Source organism: Poecilia latipinna, unplaced genomic scaffold (assembly GCF_001443285.1).
Source record: "Poecilia latipinna isolate Pla-1442-1.1 unplaced genomic scaffold, P_latipinna-1.0 Scaffold464, whole genome shotgun sequence".
Classification (NCBI taxonomy): domain Eukaryota; kingdom Metazoa; phylum Chordata; class Actinopteri; order Cyprinodontiformes; family Poeciliidae; genus Poecilia; species Poecilia latipinna.
This window is the reverse complement of record NW_015113080.1, coordinates 269,637-291,915: the sequence shown is the minus strand read 5'-3', so window position 1 is coordinate 291,915 and position 22,279 is coordinate 269,637. Positions and strand designations below refer to the sequence as shown.

Here is a 22,279-nt window from a genome sequence, read left to right as displayed (position 1 = left end):
CAAAGAAACATTATTTTCTTTTTCAGCACAAATTCTGGAGAAATAATTTCTGAAAAGTTGTTGGAATAGCTACTAAATTTTCCACACGAGCCATGTGACTCAATTCAGTAAACAGCTGCCGAGCCACTGAGCCCTCAGACAGGGAGACTTAAGGTATTAGATGACCAAGTCCTACCATCCACCTACAAAGTTGGCCAGATCAGAGAGGATATGGAGCAGCTTTCTGTATCCTAAAGGGTTATAATAACAAGACATTCAGCACCAATTTATACACACAGTTAAATGCTCCTTAGAAAAATCCCACTCAACCACACACTCCTGCAACAAGCTTCCGGCATCATTCTTGCTGGATATTTGACCAATTTTCTATAAAAAAGTGGTATAGTTAGTTTAAACTAGTTGGTTTCCTGCCATGGACCTGGCTTTTAAAACCAGTTCACAATCTTTCAACAGGGCAGAAGTCTGATTTTTGAAGCTTAATCTCATTTGGGTTTATCCTGTCCAAAAGCAGTTTGGATGTACGTTTGGGGTTTAACTCGTTCAAAACACCAAAACGTGTTCACGTTCCAAACCATCTTTGCTGTGGATTTGAACTGAAGTTGAAGAATTGGGAGGCAGTGAGTTTTCATTACAATGAAACGCCTGATATTCACAGAGGTTACAGACATAAAGCTAAAATCTGTGAGCACTTGATATCCCCTTAAAAATCCTTATAACTGTCAATTTGAATAGTTCAAAACCAAGTAGATATGAACAGACACAGTGGAAACCGACTCCAGGGTCAGGCTGCTTTGCAAACACCTGCCACTAGTTTTAAGTAGCATTTATGTCCCAGAAAAAAATCTGGGTGAATGCTAAACCGCAAAAAGCTACTCAACACAACTGTGCAAGTGGTAGTGAAACCGACCGACTGCATGATGGTGCCACCAGCATGCTAACAGTAGTTCCTCTTTGACTCTTCTTCTCTGGCTTGACCCGTCCGATCATCAGACTTTTGCCCAGAATTCGGTTGACTGTTCCACGTGGGCAGCTGGAGCTTTCAGAATAACTTGAAGATGCCAGTTTTCAAGCTCTCGCGTCATTTCTTGGTCGGCACTCTCTCAGATTATTGTGTTATGAAAATGTATCCACTGTGGACAATGACGCTGGTGTTCCAGCAGTTTCCATTCATGGCTGAGTTGAGCTCTGTCGTTTCCTGGGTTGGTCTTCTCTGTCCTCCTCTTACAGATCTGACTGAAAACATGGTAATGGAACCTAAAGTTGTTTACAAGAGTTTTTACCAATCCGTACAAATCCACTAGAAAAGATTTTCAGGTTCGGAGCATGCAATTATTTCAAAAATCGGTGATCTAATGAGTGCCGCATAAGAAATTCTTCTCGTCTTGTATAAATAAACTCTCATTTGAACATTCAATAACCAGAAGGTAACATGCTCTGATCTTGTAAGTTCAAAATTCTGTTCAGTAACACAAAACAAATTAGGGCGAATGCATATATTCAACTCTATAATTCCAAACGTCTTTGCAGTTGTATGTTGTATCATGGCTCAAATTAAAAGACCAAATTCATATGATGAGCAGACTGAAACCTCAGATATCTCCAGCTAACAAAATATGTTTCTGCCAATTTGCTTCCCACACAGACCAGCATGTTCGCTTTACTAAAACATTTATTCTACTCAACTCATTTTGATTCATTTAGGAGTTAATGAGCTTTAAGAGCAGGATATTTTCACATTGTTTTGCACATCAGGAAGTTATTTCTGAAATATTCTGCATCTTCATGCTCATCTTCTTTGCTTAGTGCTAAACTGCATGACGAAACAGAGATTAAAGGACACCGAATTAGCAGCTCAGAACTTTTCCTTACAGTCTCTACAATATCTGCAAATTGAAAATCCTCAAAAAACTGAATTATTAAAAACCTGTAACACATATGATGTGGCTCTCACCGCTGTACCTAACCTAAAGTCCCAACCCAGAAAAAAAAAAAAAAGATACTAACCGCACCAACTGAATTCAAATCTCATTCATGATGGAATTAATCTATTTATGTCAGACAAGATATTGTAGTAATAATTTCCAAATCGCTCTTCAACGGGACACTTTTATAAAATAATTTCAAGCTCCTTCTCAAGGATCTGCTTCGTCTCCAGACAAGCCAATCACGTCACCCCAATCTTTCCCAAAAATAGTTTTTAATCTTCTCTTATGAGAATCTTCACACCAGCTCAATAACTTTAGTGTTTTCTGACATTTAATAAGGCTGCTATTTACCCTCAAATTTACAGTTTTGATGGGGCAGAAATGTCAGGCTCTGCTAATGATGTTCCAAATGTCATTATGAGCTGGAGACGGAGACACAGAGCCTGACATGCTGTTGTTCTGCGAATGATGGGGTTTCCTTCAGAGATACAGACATATTTTGAAAAATGTGTCTGCTGCACATGAAACGAAGGTGTGACATTTTTCTCTGTCTGTAAAGTTTATAACCAATAAAAACATAACTTCCCCCATAAAATATATATTTTTTAATGCATGCATTACATAACACGCAACTTAAACACATTGTCAGCTGGAGCTGAAATGTTTCCTGAAGTCAACATTTCCTGATGACTTCAGGAAAATTTTCCTGAAGTCATCACATGTGGACTGCAAAGACACAAAATCTAAATAATCTCACTATCGCTCAGACTATTCACAGTCTGTGTAATGACATGTAATAAGATTAGCTCATTTGTAGAGCTGTTTATGCTTCACTTCCACTTCTTCGACCTCTAACCGCACCAAGCTACTGCATCTTCACTTGTCACGTTAACTCAATTTTCTTTCTGGCAGACACATCATCTCTTCATCAGTTATGCATTCCTAGATTCTATGTTGTGTAGTCTAATTAAAACATGTCTGAATCGGGGTGCTGTGGTGGCGCCGGGGTTAAGCGCAGGCCTTAGTCCTCGACACGGCCGTCGCAGGTTCGATTCCCGCCCTGGTGACTTTTTCTGCATATCTTCCCTCTCTCTCAGATTACCCTACTTTCCTGTCATTGCACTTTCAAATAAAAGCCCCCCCAAAAAACTTAAATAAATAAATATGCCTGAAAAATAAATGCTAGCAAGCAAATATCAGAGAAGAAGACAATTAAAAGTGATGAGTGAAAGTAAGAGAATTCTGGAGGAATTCCAGTGAGCAGCTTGAGCTTAAGCTGTGACCTCTGAACCCTCAGGCAGAGCATCAACGCTCCATTCACTGTAACCAAGCAATCTTCAATACCAGAGATCTGCTCTTGTGAATATTTAAGACTTTAAAACTATTAAGACAAAATCTGAAGATTGAAGATAAAAAAGTCCTGAAGAGATTCAGATGTTTGCCGCTCAGAAAACAGACAACAGAAAAGCGCAAGTTACCGTATGGCGTGGTCCATGCGTGACACGGTGAGGTACGCCGCCAAGTTGGCCGTGTACGACGAACACACGATGAGCGTGAAGAGCCACCAGCTGCCCATGACGATCCGCAGCGCCACCGAGCCGACCATGCCGTCACCTCCTGCGAAGACACGCGCGGCACACGGAGAAGGAGGAGGGAGGTCAGCGGTCAGGAGGGAGGGAGGTCAGCAGTCAAAATCTGAACATGGATACTTGTGAGAGGTTTCAGGGCGAAGACACGCTAAGCATCAAGTGGAAGGTGACACAGGTGTTCGGGGGAAACGAGGCGCCAGGTACCAGGCCGGCCACCTCTCATTGACCGCAAAGGTCGAACAGAGAGAGGTGCTTTATCACTGCAAGCACAGAGCCGGAGTCTAATCACAGCCGTTGGTTCAAAAGGTTTCCCAGGCAACCTGCCAGACCATAATAGATGCATCTGGGAGCCTCTGCTGTGAGATTCTATGCGTGTGTCTCTGTGTGAGAACATGTGTACGGTTTGTTTCTGCCTCTGAGTGTCGGTCTGTTGCTGGGTTGATATTTCTACCTCTGCCCTTCAGGTTAGAAATGTGAAGCTGGGACTTGGGGTGGATGAAAAAGACAAAAAAACAATTCAAAATCTATTTTGAGAATGTGACAAGAATGCTGAATTCTAAAAGACAGACGCCTTCTAAAATAGTTTGCAAAGTTATTTTCTTGTTTCCATTCGAAGCAACAATTCACACCCAATAAAACGTCAAATGTGAAAGAGAAATTCAAAGGGAAATCTCGGGAAAGTGAAGAGTGCAAAACACAATTCGGCTCCCCAAACTTCAGAAAGTTTTTAGTACAATATTATACCTTATTTGAAAAGGAAGCAAAATGGAGCACAAACATGCTGGTGAGAGAGAGTTAATGCCAATCACATGCACGTCCTTTAGTCATGTGACAATTTACTACCATTCTGGTTAGGATTCATTGGACGAACATATTGACGTCTTAAAGCTAAAGTTTCCAGACGCCCACAAGTCTTTTTACGTGGGTCTGATTCTCGGAAGGCGTGATTAAAAATAGGACGTCTGTATCTTTAGACTTATGATTGCAGCTGCAAGGAAAGTCATCACAAAGAACTGAAAAGAGAGACTGAATGTAAAACAATGGATAGAAACACAGGAAGAGACTTACAACATGGAGTCGCTGACATTTATGCCAGATTTTTGAAGCATGGTCAAATCTGTGATGCACTGATGCTTTTAATGCCTTACGCTGTGTATAGAATATCGTTGTTAAAGTTAGCTACATTTCCCTGTGCAAAAGCTGTGTTCCTGTGTCTCCACGTAAAAATTTGTTGTAAATGCCTTATGTATATCTGCCAGGGCCGTTCCACTGTTTCATTCTTTCTTTATTGTTTATTCGAATGAGGACAAGTGTCAAGTATAAACAAATACCAAATAATAGCTTTAGCTAGCTCGTGACGTGTAGCCAGACGGGCTTTTAAGAACATAAAACAACTTAAAGACACTAAAAACACCACAGCAAGTTAGTTTGAAAGTTTAAAACAAGTACTTCTGTCCTTTAACTAACAGTGGGAACTTCATGCTCACCTTGCTGAACAAATGCTCCATAAACAATCCAGATGGCGCTGTGCAGCGTGCCCGAACCCACTCCGTTGGACAGATGGCCCGGTGGTGCATTCTGGGAGGAGGAGCAGGAGGAGGAGCGCAGAGCCTGCAACCTGTTGAGTAGGAAGATGAGCACTCCCACCACCGGGATGGCGGCTGCGATGCAGGCCCACACGGCCAGGTCGAACGGCGCAAACAGGGAGAAGATGTTGATCTTCTCTTCGGGTTTTCGCAGCAGGATGCCGACGCTGTAGTCAAGGTAGCGCTTGCTGAAGTCGACCACGTTCTCCCTCTCCGGCGTGATGGTAATGGCCGACACGGCGAGGTCGGCTCTCTGCAGGAACAGAGGAGGCAACGGGACAAAGATGGACGTCGAACAACTACGTCAGCTTTCAAAAGGAGGTGACTTAACGATGGGAGCATTGATAGGTGAATTTAATCTGTGCACTTCCACACTGTGTGTGTTTATTTCAGAGTTTAGTTTTACCTTGTTGATGAGATCCCCAATCATCCCATTCCAGGAGCCGTTGGGAAGCTGAGAGCCGTATTTGCTGTCTGCGACCTGAGTAAAATAGTAAAACAAATATTTAGATTTTTTTTTTTTTTTCCAGTAAAACCCTTAGTCAAATAATTTAGAAAGAGCTCAGCAGAAAGGAAGGAAGAGACTAACCAACCAACTAATGAACCAACAATCAAGCCAAACAACCAAACAATGAGACAATTGGATATGGCTGGAAATACAAATATTTCCCAATCATTCTCCACACCTGAAAGAAACTAAAGACAGACTTTTCCGGACTGCTCTGGAACCCTGTGATACATATAAACATTTATTTATTTTAATATAATGGTTTCCCATATTTGTGTACAAACACTTTTGAAAATCAGTGCTTTTGAACCTGGCTTTACATTCACCTTTAGTCACTTTGCGTATTGCGTACATAAAATAAACTAATGCAGGGAGTTGTTGTTTACCGCTTTGTCCAGCTGTCTTTTTCTTAACCTGGTCGGCATTAAAGTGGCGAGCTTGAAAACTCGGGAGGAAATTGTAACATCAATTTAGTCTTAATGCAAAATGCGGTCTTCAAGGAACAAAAAAAAACAAAACAAAAAAAAAAAACACATTTTGCTTTCAGATTTCCCTGGAGGTTCTTTCACTTTGATTTCTCTTAAATTATTTTTTGCATAAAGGAAAAGGAAATATCCCCCTCCTTACTTTTTAACTAAAACCTGAGAAGATTTATGAATTTTTCCATCTCATCTCAACTTGCTTGAACTTGTCGTTCTCTTTTTATTTCCTGAAATTACTTTGTAATACAAAATATTAATGGCTGGCTTCGGGGAAAAGCCATTTTTTCCTCCCTTCCCTCCCTTTACCAATCCAGTTAAATAGTCTCACTAATGCAAGTTCTGCATTTGCACATTTGAAATGTGTGAAAAAGCTAAAAGTCGCTGCAAGTCTGCCTCATAAAACATTAAACTTAAGCAGAAAAACAGCTGGGTGTGAAGCTCAGTCTGACCTGGTAGATCTCATATTTAAAGCCCAGGATCTTCGCGAGGGCGTCCAGGACGTCGATGGAGAATCCTTTATATCTCTTGGGCTGCCCGAGGATGTTCTCTGCCACCATGACGAAAGGATCCTCCTGCAGGAAGCCAGTTGGAGAAAGGAGGGGGTGTTAGTGAGGATAAAAGTCGCAGCGTGAGGGAGGCTTCGGCTTCACAGTAAGAGTGGGAGTTAAAGGAACTTCTGTCAGGCTGAAGGGAAAACGCGACGGCTACTGTAAGGTCGGGGTGTCTGAGGGGGTCGTCTTGTGCCACCGTGGCAGTTGGTGTTAGTGTTTCTGCTCGGCAGCACCGACACCTGGAGGTGCTGCAGCAGCAGGCGCTGAACTGCGGGGAGGAGGCATTAGTCCTGCTTGGTTAGACATGCGACTCGTTGCAGCTTAGGCAGAAGTGGGGACCTGGAGCGGCGGCCTGCTGTTGTTGTTGGATCACAGACGTAAAAACCCTCGGTTGTGCGTACCCCTTAAACTAATCGCACGGAACGAGGCGTCACTGAAGCCGAAGTACGGGATCGACGCCTTGACAAACAACGTGTTGGGAGTGGAAAGTCTGACTGATCTGAAAAACTTTCCAAATAACAAAAATTGCCAGCAAAAGTTAGAATTCCTCATGAACTATGGGAACTCTGATCACTTTGATCAGTGAAAAGTAATATGTATGGTGAGTTTTTAAACAAATATATAAGACAAACATCTAAAAAGTAACAATGTAGCTTTAAGGCATTTTTACGTCTTATTCCAGTGGGTCCTTCAGTTCTAACCGAGTGACACACAGTCATGCTCTCAAAGACCCTAAAGACAAATTTGTTGTAGAAGGTAAGGAATCTAATATGAGCACAAACGTCTCATTTCAACCGGTCAGCATGGTGGTGAAACCCTGGTTATTTGAGACTTGTTCTCCTAATACAGAACCTGGTAACATTTAATTTAATTTATTTAATTAAACAATGCTGAAAAAATATCAAGATCTTATTATGATGGTGACCAAGTCAACACCACAACGTGTCAAAGCGCATAAAAGAGATAAACAATAAAATAAAGCCACAGGTCGATAATTTGGTATGCCAGAGGTTTACAGTGACACAGAAAACCACCGGTGAGAGTTACTGCTGCTAATTGCGGACACATGTTATAATATTTGTGTTCTTATTTTTCCAAACTAAGCAAACCTAGTAGAAGATCAAGTCAACTCCATGCACGTCACTTACCAACAGAGTGACCACTTTAACCGTCAGCCCTTGCATCCCGTTCTCTATGCGACTCTCCTTCAGGCTGCCGTTCAGCCCGTGAACCGAGTCCCATGTCGCCAGCTGCAGAGAGGACGGAGAGAAAACAGCTCGTAAACAAAAAGCGTGCAATTCTCAGGCATTGGCGACATCCTGCTAGGTCTAATCATGTCATTTGTTTAAGTGTCAGAGGTCCTCGGAGTTAAGAGACCACATCGTGCAACCATCAATTACAGAACACGGCGCAGAGGCTGCAATTTGACCATTTATTCACTTATCTCATTGGCTTTCATGTGGCACAGAGCTCTGCTGAGAGTCAGAGACAAAACACCGAAAATAAGGCCAAAAAAACATCAAGAGACATCCGTGCAACGTGCCAACAACCCACTCTGCTGTTCTCCCATCAAACACAGTCATGCACCAAGCAAACCTGACCTAGTTAGGTCTTATATATCCTCTGCCCTGTTCAACCACCTAATCAGGGAAAGGAACACAGTATTAGGCTTTATTGAGTCCAGTCTGTATGTGGGGAAAAAGAAATAACAATGTGTCTTCCTGCAAATATAAAAGAAAAAAAATCTTTTTCATCTTTGGCAAATTGTGCTGAGTTTTCTCTGAAAGTCTCTACTACAAACTGAACCTACAGGGTAAAAAAAAACAACATTATAAATGTAGAAAAATTGTAAATGCAGAAAAATTATAAAAAATTACTACCAATACCCTGACTGTCAAGAGTTCCAATCAGCCATAAACGGTGCTGTTACTGTTTATCGCAAGTTTTCAGTTTCCTACCCCGACATATGGCAAGTTGAGCGCAAAGTCTTTGCTAGTTCACTACAAAAACAACTTCATGCCAGAGCTGGAGGCTAGCTTATCAAGACCAACAACTAAATCAAACAGTTTATGTCTGAAACACCAGTGTTGACCTCACATCACATATATGCTCATCAAAAGACTATAAAACTATAAAAACAGGATGTTTCATGCCACACAGTCAATAAATCTTGGTGCCAATAGCTTTGCTGTGTTTTTATAGAACTAGCTTAAAACTAGCATCACAAGTTTAGCTGGGATGTTGTTTGTGGCTACTGGTATAAAACCAGCTGCTGAGTATTAGTCAGTAAGAAAGGTAAAGGAAACAAAGCTAGTTTGTCTTCTTAAAAATAAGAATAATCTACAAACAAATAAATCATCCTGCTGCTGTACATCATGGACACCACCTGAGCTATGCTAACGCTCCTGCCTGTTTTTAACCAGATCCTCTCCATTAAGAGTCGACGAGTTCACACTACACAACAGAACTGTGGACGCCTTTGTTTGTGGCACTACTTATGTGTCACTCTGATAAAAAAAGACCATCTCGGTAACCATGGAAACATACAAATTCTTTTTTTTTTCCTGTGTGTGGAATCAGAGGGTTTGTTTCTAAATTAAACGTTCCACAGGGAGCTCTCACACGGGTTTATTGATTTGCCGGGACTCACACTGATGCATGTCTCTTCACCGTTTATCCCCACTGCATCCATTTAGGGCTTATGCGTGTTGAGAGCTCTGTTGTCTTTTTTTTGTTGTTGTTTCAAGACATAAAACACCTGGTTAAATACAAGGCTTTTTAAAATATATATACATATGGTGCAGGTTTAATAAATCAGTTCAGCCAAAGAAACTCCAAATACCATCAACAACATTATAAATAAAAAATAAATATGTTTTTACAGCACTGTATTTAACAACAGACAAATGCTTTAAACTTTCAGGACAAACCCTTTTCTCCCCCGCTTCACGAAGAGGCACGGCCTCGTGAAGGTGGAGGAAATCAGAGCAGACCTTTCAGGGATGCTGAGATAACAGAGAAGCGGCAAGAGTGATGGACACCATCAGAGGGAGAACTGGAGGGAAGAAACGAGGAGCGCCTCCTTATTATACTAAGAGCTATTCTCAGCACTGCTGTCCTCCGCATCATCTCCATCCATCCCTCTTCTTCTTGTGCGCGAGGAAGCGGGGGGGTGTTCCTCATTAACACGGATAATTTATCTTCTCCGTTTAAAGTCGCGATTCCACTCCAAGTCTTCCCCTCCATCCAATCTAAACCCTAAAACCATTACGGCCGCTGTCGAAGTCACAAGCGGATAAAGTACCATCAACTAAGAATGAAGTTATTATGAGAGACGCCAGTGGGACGTCTGTTGTCAGGACGACGGCGATGCAGGCTTTATAAATTTGTGATCTGCCCGCAGGTGCAGATTAGAAGAGAATTACAATTTAAGGATTTTTGCAGTCTGACTCATGTTTGACGATTTTTGCAATGTCACCTCCATAAAACACTCAAATAAATAAAAAAATGCTCCTAAATGGTGCAATTTAAAATTTAGTGTCTCCTCCTATGTTTATTAATTACAATCATTGTGCATGTAGAAGTTCCAATATCTTGCAAAGGATTTTAGAGCGCTTGATTCATTTGTGTTGAGGTTTTTTGAGTAAAACTGCTTCCTTTCATGCTTTGAAGCATGAAGTGAGCCATCTGAAACTGACTTTTTGTTTCTCTCTCTGTTGTTATTTTTTGTGTTATGACACAATCTACTTTCAACGTGGACAGACGGCACCTCTAATCCAAGTTCTTCACCAGACTAAGACCAGGAAAATGTTATTATTGCAGACAGTACTCATCTATTTATCACCTGCTATACCCTGCTGTTATTCCCACAAAACTTGTCAAGACACCAGAACTTCTGCTCCCTGAAGACATGACCACAAAACCCCTTTAGTACCCGATTAGACTACCTAGTCAGTAACTCAAAAATCCCAAATCGGTGTTATTTCGGTGACAAAGAGGCTCAAACAACACCGACGTGACAGTCTGGGCCGCACAGTAGAAGGAAACTGCGATTTATGACTCTTATAATAAAAACGTCTTGTTCTGTGCGGACTCATCAGCTGCAAATTTTATGTTGTTCTGGTTTAGGGTTAGGAGGAAAATAAAACATTCCTGTCTGCAACCATCAACAGATCGCAGCTGTGAGTACGCTCTCTGCACTTTATCCCTCAGGACGTCTGGATGCGAACACACTTGATTACACGGCTACTCTCTCTCTCCCTCTTCTTTGTCCAACGCGCCTCGCTTTATTTACAGAGCCAGTCAGGGGGTCAGTTGAGGTTAAGAGCTTATATGGACTCTTTAAAGCTAAAAGAGGGCATCACCGAACGGAGCACTCAGACCCAAACCTGTCCACTTTTTGGGCTCCTATAGGTCTGAACAAATATGATTAATGTAGCACTTTGCTGCTGAACAGGTCCTGGGATTATTTTTGTCAGCTCAGCCCAGTATGTGTAAATCTTTTCTTAATACATTTCCCAGCGCCTGCTGAACTAAGCGAAAGTGAATCAAAGAAAGTCAACATGGGAGCTAAAAACATAGCTACAAAATTGAAATCTGGCCTCTTGCAGCAACATGATTTGCCACAAGTTCAAGAAAACAGAATGTTGGAAACAAGCTAAAGTAATAAAGGTAAACAACAAACATGAACATATTCATTTCAAACGTTTTCAATTACAGCCACAAATTATTTTTAGTGGATGTTGCAGTTGAAACATTTAGAGATTGTATGTCGTAAGGATTAAAACTTTTACATTAAACTTCATTTGCTAGCTAGCCAGCAAGTCTGATAAAAAAAAACAAAACAAAAAAAAAACTCCAAGACTTTTTAGCTGAAAGCGGACTTTTAATACAACTGTCATATCACTGGTGTTAATCCACGTCTTAATCGTGTCTCGGGGCTAGAGAGAAAAGGCCATGGACTCTCGCTCAATTGTCCAAAATCCTGTTTTCACAAGGAAATGAATTTAACATTTCATTCTTAAAATTAAGCTGTCGTAGTCTGGGGGAAGTGAAGTGTGGCGAGGCAGACGAGCCAAACCCTTTCAGGTCCAGTGTGAAGTTTAAGAAGCCATGTCATTTATCTGCTGCTGTCGGCCAACCGTGTTTTATCAATTCAAAAACCCGTACACCTGCCTACGGGGAAATTTTCGATGCACTTCCCTCGGCTAACACGTTTATATAGTGATGCTGATTTCCTGTCCTGCAGGACTTCACACCTGCCTACACATCCAAAAGAACCAACAGCTCCTTTAATGGCCATGGCATCACTATGCTGGACTGGCCAGCAGACTCCCAGAGAGAATCGATGGGGTTTAGTCAGGGGGGAGGGGATAACAGACACCAGAGCCAACAATGCAGATGAGCTGAAGGCTGGCATTAAAGCAACCTGGGCGTTTTTAACACCTCAGCTGAACCACGGGCTGATCTCCTCCAGGCTGCTGCAGCGATGCTATAATCCATGTAAAACCAACCAACTGGGGAAAACATGGGCGATACATCACAACAGGCACATACACAATAACGTCTGAATTTCATGATCTCTGCATGAACTCTGAATCTTTACGATTTAAATTTTTGATTCGAATCGGACATTTTATTGATATTTTCTAGCCTGCTGAGATGGACCGACGCGCTTCAGTGTCGACGCGTGGAGCTTCGTCGGCGTCCTTTTAAAAACATATTCACGATAAAAACCTGAAAACGTCAAAAGACTTTCGATCTTTAAAAGAATAACTTGGTTTACAGAGAATAGACGAGAGGGTTTTCATCCGTTTTTCAGCAACGGGCTTAAAATTTAACGACGATCAGATTCCTGTCAGCTGACGCCTCCTCATAAAGCAGCGAATCTGAAAGTCCGTCCCGCTTCCTCGCCTGCTCCTTCTCGTCATGGCGCACCGTTCTCCCCTGAAGAGGTCAAACAGGAGGATAAATCTCCGCCTCGCTCATGCATTATTCCCGATTCCCCACTTTTCACTCAAATGTCAGGCCTTTCCTCTCCCCTCCTGTCATCCAGACGGACGGCCTGGTTGTATTTCTGTAACTCGCTCTCCCATGGACAGCAGAGGGAAATGCCAGCAATTGGCACCGTTTCTCACCCCACCTCCACCTCGAGTCCTCCCCCGCCTTTTCTTTTTTATTTCCACACTTTCACGTCCTCTTCATCCTTCCCTTTGATTGGTGATTTAAAATGACTTTTTAGAGGGTGTGAGTTACAGCTCAGAGCCCTCGTGACTCGGCTGTCGCTGCAGTAGATTTGTCCCTGCGATCACCTGTCAGTCCGACAGCGTGGGCTGCGTCTGTAATGCTTCTTCTGACAGAGCGAGGCTTCCCGTGTGCAGAAGCCATCTCTTTTGTGCTTTGTGCTGCGCTAAACACTTATTTACCTGGCAATAACTTACAGAGCGACTTGAACTGACTGAGTTAAAGCAGCTCGGCTTTTGCACCGACTTTTAATTACATTGCGGCGAAGAACGATTGCAAGGAGACGCAGCTATTAGCGAGAATGTTTTGAATGGAATCATGATGCCACCAGTGCAGAGCTTACTCTAGAAGCAGCAGTGACAGGAGGTTAGTTTGAGTCTATGTGAATGTACAGTAAATTCTTTTGATAAAGAAGAGCAACGAAGATCTCAGTTATTTTGAAGAGAGCAGCGGACACAGTATAAGAAATAATAAAACATAATTACCTATGTGCCAAAGTAAAATAGCCTCTATGTGTTGGTTTAAAACCAAGCATGACACTAGCAGCATTTCTATTGACCATATATACATTTTGTTTAATGGAGAAACGGCAAATTGTAAATAAGAACAAACAAACAAAAAAAACAACACCTTGTCTAAAAATTTTTAAAAGTTTTTGCGGTAGGATGAGGTGGTTTTTCGGCAGTGCGCTTAGCAAGACTGCAATGTGAACACTTTTTCCACACAAGTCATGTGATCAACAACCGGACATTGCTATTGGCAGAAAAGACGAAGAAGAAGATGACAGGAAGTGGCAGGTGGACAAAGGCGCAGCATGTTTTTTTAATGACTTATTGCCTGAACAAGCCTATTCATGTGTGATTTTAATTGTGTTTCTTATATATTTATTTTTTATTTTTTTTAATGGAAACATTACAATTGGGAAATTGGTATACAGACATTGTTCTACGCACACCTGCAATGCAAACGCAGCTACTGATAATTGATAGCATTTACCATGTTGTAACTCAGAACTTTCCTCTCTGCTGTCTTTGTTTCTTCGAACACAACAATGTCTGATGAAAGAGAGCGATTTGATGTTTCTAATATTCACCGAGCTTCACACTGTGAGAGGCAATGACTCCACTGTTGTGTGTGTTTTCATAAGTTATTTTTCCACTTCCTTTCATCTTCAGCTTAACATCGCGCGGTGGGGGTGAGGGAGTTAGAGCAGCGTTAGGATAGCAGGATCATTTGTTTTAACTGGACTTTTACAGGGACAAATTTTAGAAAATGCTGAACAACTAACCAGCATACTTTAAAATTATGATCAACGGTATTTGAAAAAAGAGAGAGAGAAATAGGGAAACGAGTTCAAATTAACTGAGCTGCCATTTTATTTTATTTTTCCCAAGTATCTGATCAATTTAACCTTAAAATGGTGCGAGTTATTTTGAGCTAAGCAGAAATAAAAAAGAAAAACAACCCTCTTAGTGTTCAAAACCAATTCTGACTAACACAGCTGAGGTTTTTGTTTTCTTCTCTCCAAGCTTCCACTGAAATCCTGCGGCTTAACAGACACGCAGGGAGCTCACTTTATCCATACTCATGCTTAGGAAGAGTTCCTATAAATTGGCAGCTTGTTGACAATAACGCAGCTTGTATCGTTCTTATTTCAGTAACCAGAGTCAAAAAGCCAACAATAAAGCAGATTAAAAAAAAAAAAAAAAAAAAAAAAAACCAGGAGAAACTGGGATTTTCAAACCAGTTTGCTGTACTGGACATACATGCTGCTGCACACCAAAACACAAATCTGCTTTAATCCATTTCAAACAGTCACGACCAGAAGTGTTGAATTGAATTTATTTCTTTAATATGCCCAACAGAAACACACAATGCATTGTGTTTAAGCAAACACGCTAATTTTCGAATTCCTGTCCAGAAGGCAGAAGGTTTCTGTCAACATCATAAAGAGCAAATAATGTCATGAAATAACTGAATTAGTTGGTTGGTTATTGGTAGACTGAGCTTAAAGGTGGATCTGATTCTCTGGTGGTTAACTGGTGGCACATTGCTGATTTTCGCATGGTTTATGAAAATATAATTTAGCAACCAGATAGTTATTCTGTCAGCTAAAAAAGTGAAACAATTCAGAACTTTCGATTCCGCTCAAATGTTTTTGCACAAACGTTGCCGTTGATTTCAACTCAGCTAAAAACAACCATCTCGGTTAGTAGGACAGAGTGTCCTGGGAATTCACATGATTCTTTATAAAACAAGGGTGAAAACATTTGATAATAAATTTCATTTTCACTTATGTGCCACACATCTTCCACCTCTATGCTTCAGTGGTCTCCAAGGTTCCTCCTCTGGTTTTATCTGGGAGGAGTCCAAAGGGGTTCCAGAGACAGACTTTCAGGTATAATCTTTCTTTGCAGGAATAACTGCGGCTGCCTCGATGCTTCCCCACCGTGAACCATGAAAGATTTCCAGAAGCAATCCTTACTTAAAATGCCCAAAATAACATGAATTACTAAGCAGAGGAACAGCAGCTCTACTCTGTGATCCTTTTAAGTAGATGGAGTCCAGCCGTCGTGCAGAATAAAATTCAGTTGCTCGTTTTGCTTTCCTCCCCACAGTTTACCATAAAATCATCTTCAATACATTACAATATGCACTCCAATCAGGCTCATTTGCTAGATTAAAAATGCTTTTGACAGTTGACAACCTTTAAGAAGGTATTAAAACATACTTTTCATTGAGGCTACTTTTTTTGTACTAGTTGGTCTGGTGTAATATCGTAATTTTAAATATTTTTTTTCATCAACTATAAGCAGAAAACTATCAAAATTAAAAGAAATAAAAGCTTTCAACATACATTTGTGTGTAATTAATCTAAATAAATTGATTGCAGTGTTAAAGTACCTGATAAAAATGGACTTTTCAACAATATTCTAATACACTGAGTGGATATTGGAGAGGGCTGGAATGCGCATCTCATGTTTTGCATCAGTTCTCTGTGGCTCCGTAACGCCATCCTGGCAAATATCAAAAATATTGACACCAATGTTCACAGTTATCAAAATCTAATTGTTTGGAGTTCAATAATTGGCGATTTAATTTTCTAAAATTCTACAGCGTTGAGAACTAAACTCGACTGAGCTACCTGGGTGTAAATTAGCACGTTCTTGAAAGTAGAAACATTCTTTGAAGCATATTAACCAATTCTGTCCTCTATGTTAAACCTGCAGTTTGGTTTTTATTGAATGCTATGTTCCCTGAAGTCATTTATAGTTTAAATTTATAAGAGAAAACCATTCAATTTCACTCAAAATGCAGCAGAAATCTAATTTCTTCTTCCAGGAGCTTCAAAGTTTACATTTTTTCTCATTCTGATTTAGTACCAATATATTGGCAGATATAAATCTCTCCTGGCTTAATTTTGTTGTGCTGTTCCGGAAAGTTTGAGCTCCACAAAGCCAAACTTTCCAAAACTTTATTTGAGAATCCTCTCACCTAACACCGTGTTCCTCTGAGGCACACCGATGCTGGTTAGCAGACGAAAGCTGCGACCCAGCTGATGTTTTTCTATCTGGTTTCTCTTGAAAGCCAAACATTACATCTGTTTTCTTTTTTTTTTTTTTGTCTGTTTTCTCACAGCTTTTTCATTTTCTGTTCTGCTATTATCAGCGAACCTAATTTGGTGTCTCTTTATAGGATGTCCAAGAGCTCAGGAGCCATTCATCACTGCCCACGCCTATGAGGGAAAAAAAAGAAAAGAAAAAAAAAAGGACTCCATCTTTGACGCTTTGAAAGCAAAAAATGGAAAAGGAACAAAATATCTATCTTGTTCAATGTATTATTCATAGAAATTAGCAAGCTTCTAGTTTTCAAAGGCACAAATTGTTGTTAACGACTTCAAATTACCTCGGGGATTTGAAATTAGCACCGACTGAGTCTCATTTTCGTTCTCCAACGTTTCTAATGGATTCATTTCTGAGGAGACGGTAACAATGCGGGACCCATTACAGACAAATGGGTGGGTAATTTCTGTCCTCGGCAAAATAACACAAAGCTCCTGCGCTCCTTTGTGGAAAGTACAAGAGAAAGAAAAGTGTCGGCAGCAACAAAGATGAGGCGGAGGGACGAAAAGATGTAAACATGCATTGATCATGATATACTCCGCCATTCACAGGCTCTGTGTGTTTCATTAAAACACAGCGGCTCTTATGGACGACGCTTTGCATTTATTATTTTAGGTCAGCGCAAACATTTGTCTACGTCGGCCAAATAAACGCACAGCGGATGACTGCTGATTGCGAGGGAAAGCGCAGCTGGTGGAATATAAATTAAACACTGGAGAGGCTGCGGAGATGCTGGAGTTGCGTCGTCTATTAAAGGATAAACAACAGCACACAAATCCACCAGCGAGCGGACTAATCATCTAATTTCGCCATAATTGGAGAGTTCTTCAATTCTCTCATTTTTTATTATTTTTTTTCTTGTTACTTTCTGCGATGGCCTCTTGAGAGTTCTCAGATCGGAGTTTGAAACCCACTGGAACTAAATCTGGCCCTATTAAAAGTTGGAGAGGTTATCTGTCTGCCGCAGTCATCCCAGATGCCGTCCGGCGTCTGATTAAAAACAGCCACTCGCAGACACTCCCTCTGAGAAAAGTGGGCGAGAGCATAATGTCTTCTGACACGCTGCCATCTGAAGAGGATGGGGTGGGGAAAAGGGGAAAAAAAATACCAGTTTTCTTTCTCCGTCGGTTGCAGGAAGGCGATTTACCGACAACAAATTGGTGGGACGACGCATCAGAAGTGAACGAGATGGGAAAGACGAGGACGGATGGGATGGGCACGTGGGGGGAGGTTTGAAAGACCAGACCGCAGACGTACAAGTTTCTCAGGGAAACAGGGAAATAACATTTCAATCTCCATCAGGTCTGATGTGAAGGTGGAAAGTGGAGGTGTGTGTGCGCGCAGGGGGGAGGGGGAGGATCGTGAGGGGAGTGGCGTTTCATCTACGGGGAAAATTTGCTTTGAGGAATGGCCATACGAGGGGTGAGCAGAGCCGAGAGCGGCGCGCAAAGATGGAGATGGAGATTGGGATAAGGCGAACACTGTAGGGGGAAAATGAATGGAGCGTGTGCACATAATGAGAGCGAGCAGCTGATAACTCACTGCCGGCCACAGAAAAACACCTACCCACACACCGCAAACTCTATAAAACTTCTCCGTTTCAGCTCAACTCTCGCCGTCGTCATCATTCTCTCACGCCAAACGGATTCACTCTGGAAGCAGCGTAAGTAAGGATGCCGGATAAGACGCATGGCTCACTCTTGGCTTTGGATCAGAGAAATCGGACAAGTGGCGTATAAAACGTCCGACGTACAGGATGGACACTCGTTTAGTATATTGTCCCCCCCCCACAACAAAAACAGCAGCAGGAGTTTGTAATCTCAGTAGTAATCAGCCTGATTAATGCAGCGTGTTTGAATGCAAATACTATTTATCTGCAGTGTCTGCTTATGAGTGACACAAAACAACTCACAAAATGGGTATAACAAGCAATACAATTGAGTCAATACTATCCAAATCATATTTATTTGTGGGTTAAACCAAGCACATCTTAAATTGTATCTAGTTCATTTTATGCAGTGTATCAGAAATGTAACTTGTCTTTACAATGACAATATATTCTTTTACTGCCAGCTGCTGGTATGTATGTTCTGTGCACATGTTTCCAAAAGAGTTTGATGTGTTCAGCTAGCTTTTCTTGATCTGATAGATTCCATAATCTGCGATTTCTCAGCAGGTGTGGTTATTAAGCTTGTAATTCCTGACTTTCAGTGTGTTAGCCTGAACACCTAAGCCCTTTCAAAGTCTGTGACGACTTTAAAAGTTATGTGATGTGTCCTCGGGTTTGGAGATAAGGTCAGGTCAATGTCAAAACTCAGCAACTTGCTCTGGATCAAGAGGTGACATTCAAGGTGATTTGGGAAAGTGATCAGGACCAATGGCATCTAAATTGGCCAGGATAACCTAAAGAGAGTTGCTAAAATGACAGACATTTTCAGCCCAAACCTGTTACGTTTTGTGGCCAAATCGCCAAGAATGCTGGTGGAAGGCAACGGCTGAATGTACAGATTAAGGGTTGGAAAACAGATAGGGTAACGACACTTTTTCTTTTGTATAGTTGACCCAAACCAGGGTCTGTGACCCTCAGCTAACACTGTGGTTATTCAACAAGAACTTTTAACTGAAGTCCTAAAAGGGACGTGGGTTTTAATGTTTTTATCTTTTTTAATCTTTTTTTTTTTTTCAAAATCTCTTTCTCTTTCTCACTGTTTATTCAATGTCACATGCTGTTTTTATTTTAATTATGTAAAGCACTCTGAAATGCCTTGCTGCTGAAATGTGCTATACAAATAAAATTTGATTGACTGAAGAACTTGGGAGACTTGTTCTAATCAGAGCTTCTGCCTTGTTTAGAAAAATGGCTGGAATTGCCTTTTTGTGCTTTCTTGAATGCACTGTAGTATCTAACATACTAAATGTTTTAATAACCTGTGTTATTAATCATGCAAGTGTCAGAATTATACAATTATGGTTAACTGGAAGCCTCACCTGTTGCAACTAATGCTGTGTTGATCTATGATGTTGGCCCCAACAAGAGTAGCCATTGTCATGGCAACGGCTACTGTGAGTCCAAATGAATAAATGAATAAACTGGTGCTAAAATTGACTGGGAAAACCTTAAATCTTTGTTTCTGTAGGACGCCAGTTTTCAGACAAGCTGTAAATAGACTAAGGGAAGCTGCAGTTGCCCCTCATAAGTTTGTTGCTTCCAGTCTTGGCATGGTGTTAAAACTCCTGTATGCTCCAGAGCAGCAAGGCTACCAAAACATCCTCATTTGATTTTAAAGTCGTATCGCTTGTGTAGTGTCATAACTAGTCTTGTCAAACCAAAATAAAAAGCTAAATCCTTTCAGCTATATGGTCCACTCAGAGGGGGCGGGGGGAGCTTTTTGTGCTAGAAATCTTTTTGGATGAGGTTGGGTTAATCTGGTTTTAAGTGGCCTACAAATTAAAGGCAGGGTTCAGCTGCGAGCTGAGATAGTTGGGAGCAGGTGCTTCAGAAGTTCCCACACAACACGCCGTGTTTTGAGCCTAAAAACGGATGTCTGAAAACCAAAGAAACGACACAAAAGCCATCAGCGCTCCCAAAGCTGAATGCAAATGAATGTCACATAATTGATGCAAAATGTGCTGTGTTTTAATATCCATTTGTTAAATTTGTTTCCAAATATATGCAGAGTGAGAGGTCTGTGAAGTGTGAGGTCTGCGTGTGTGTGTGTGTGTCTGTGTCTTGATATGACTGTATTAATGTAGGAGCATGTGCACAAACACGCATGGGTAGCAGCGGACCTGCATTCTCATAACGGCCATTATGCAACCCAGAGGGAGTCATAACTCACAGAGAAGCCAGGTGATTAAATCTTGATTACTGCAGCAGCAGCAACTCAGTGTGCGAGTGTGTGCTACGCTGACACACACTTCCTGTGGGATGATAAATCATCCGAATTGTTAGACACACGGCCGAAACAGCGACAGCATTTCTGTGAATGTCTTATGTGGCCAAATAAATAAATAATAATAAAAAAAAGCTGTTAAAAAGAGATTTCCATTTACATGTGGTTCCTGACCCTGCGTTCATCTGCAAACTTATTGTTTTCATTGTCAGGAAAAAAAACTGAAAATGTGTAAATCTCTCTGATGGTGTTGTTAATGTACTCTTGTTCTGCTTTGCCTTTACAGTTTTTCGTTGTTTTCGCCCTTCATTTCCTCTCTTGCAATTGGAATTTGTTTGTCTCTGTTGTTGCCAGCTCCCATTTCCGTATTGCATTTTATTTTTGCGTCGTCCGCTGCTGCCATGTTCGTACTTTCTACCACTAAATTTCATTCATTTTGTTTGTGTGCATTTTACCACCTGTTCTTTCTTATTACCTGCTCCTCTGCACTGTTTACATCCATCTCCTCCTCTTCCCTTTGCCTCGGTTATTGTTAGTGCACTGTTGTTTTTCTTTGGGTCTTCCCATAACACTTTTTCAATTTTCATTCGGATTTTATTTTACTTTCAAATTCTTATTTACTTTGACCCTTCACTTTATGCCCCCACAACTTAATCTTTCCACATGAATTATCCTTTTACAACACTCTCATTCCTCTCAGCCCTTTTTATTAACATTCCTTTTTTTTTAGCCTTTTCTACTCTTTTTCATTCCCTTCAGATTTTCTTTCCTTCAACTCCATTTTTACTTTCCTATTATTGAGGGGTTTTTTTCCAGTGAGCCCTCTTTCAATCATTTATATCTTTTGTTATATTACTATTGCAGCATGTTTATTCTTTTTCCTCTAGGTCATTTGGTGTACTTGCCTTAAAAACGACAGTACTGAGTATTTTCCTGGCACAAAAGCAACTATGTCACCTTCAGTTGTTACAAAAATGCAGCGTATACCAAACATAGCTTGAAAGAAATTCGACGTTGTAATTTGATACTGCGAATTTGACCCTCCGTCTCTTTAAGACACTGTTTCCGACACTTTGTCTTCAACACATCATCACAAAAATGTTTGTCAATTTTCCCATTTGCAACCATTTTTGGCTATTAAGTGGATCATGTCTGAAATGTTTTATTTTATACCCTTTTTTATGACCAGTTAAAACAACTCATACCAGGACATATCTTCATAGTACTGGCTGAAGGTTGTGCTTTTTTTAATTTTTTTTTTTTTTTTTTTTACAAATTGATTGAACCAATGCAGTTTTGCATGTCATAATTTAAAACACTGAACTAACATGCCCTCCAGTGCCGAACATAATAGCACTATGAGAACTTTTGCGCCATCAGAGAAAACGAGACTGATTGAATTAGTGGGTTTTGTAGGCAACAGAAGTTAATCATAAGTTCCATTATTGCACAACATAATCAAGTTTCTATTATCTCAGACATGTAAGGCACGTCACTGGGCGGTCAATGTGACGCTCGGAGATGCAGCGATGTCTTGCAGGGTTTAATTATATTTCATAAATCGGTTAAGCCACAGAAAGATAGCATCTTTGTGTATTTACAGGGTGGAAGGAACAAAACTCCTCTGATTGTTAATTAGAACCTCATTCGTCCTGTTAAGCACTAAGTGGTTTGATGGCAATGGATGACTGTGTACGGATCTGAACGCGAACGCTTTTCATCAAGGTTACCGTAACATGGTTCAACAACTTTTTCAATGATTGGAAAATTAATGAACTGACAAGTGTTTGTGCTCACTGCTGCATAAATAATGCGTAAATCAACAACTATGGGTCCCACGAGGCACTAATGAGGATCCAATGGTTAAGACTCATGGGGG

The 22,279-nt window shown here is 40.9% G+C and overlaps 1 protein-coding gene across 1 annotated transcript in view; it reads right to left on the bottom strand.

The window, feature by feature from the left end:
- LOC106951555 (glutamate receptor ionotropic, delta-1-like) overlaps nucleotides 1–22,279 on the bottom strand; it is a 234,350-nt gene that overhangs the window by 36,448 nt on the left and 175,623 nt on the right. The window contains exons 7-11 of the mRNA XM_015039183.1: nucleotides 7,790–7,891; nucleotides 6,540–6,662; nucleotides 5,507–5,581; nucleotides 5,002–5,353; nucleotides 3,404–3,542 (exon numbers count right to left, since the gene is read on the bottom strand). Of these exons, the coding sequence (XP_014894669.1) occupies nucleotides 3,404–3,542; nucleotides 5,002–5,353; nucleotides 5,507–5,581; nucleotides 6,540–6,662; nucleotides 7,790–7,891 (791 nt within the window). The remainder of the gene's footprint in view (nucleotides 1–3,403; nucleotides 3,543–5,001; nucleotides 5,354–5,506; nucleotides 5,582–6,539; nucleotides 6,663–7,789; nucleotides 7,892–22,279) is intronic.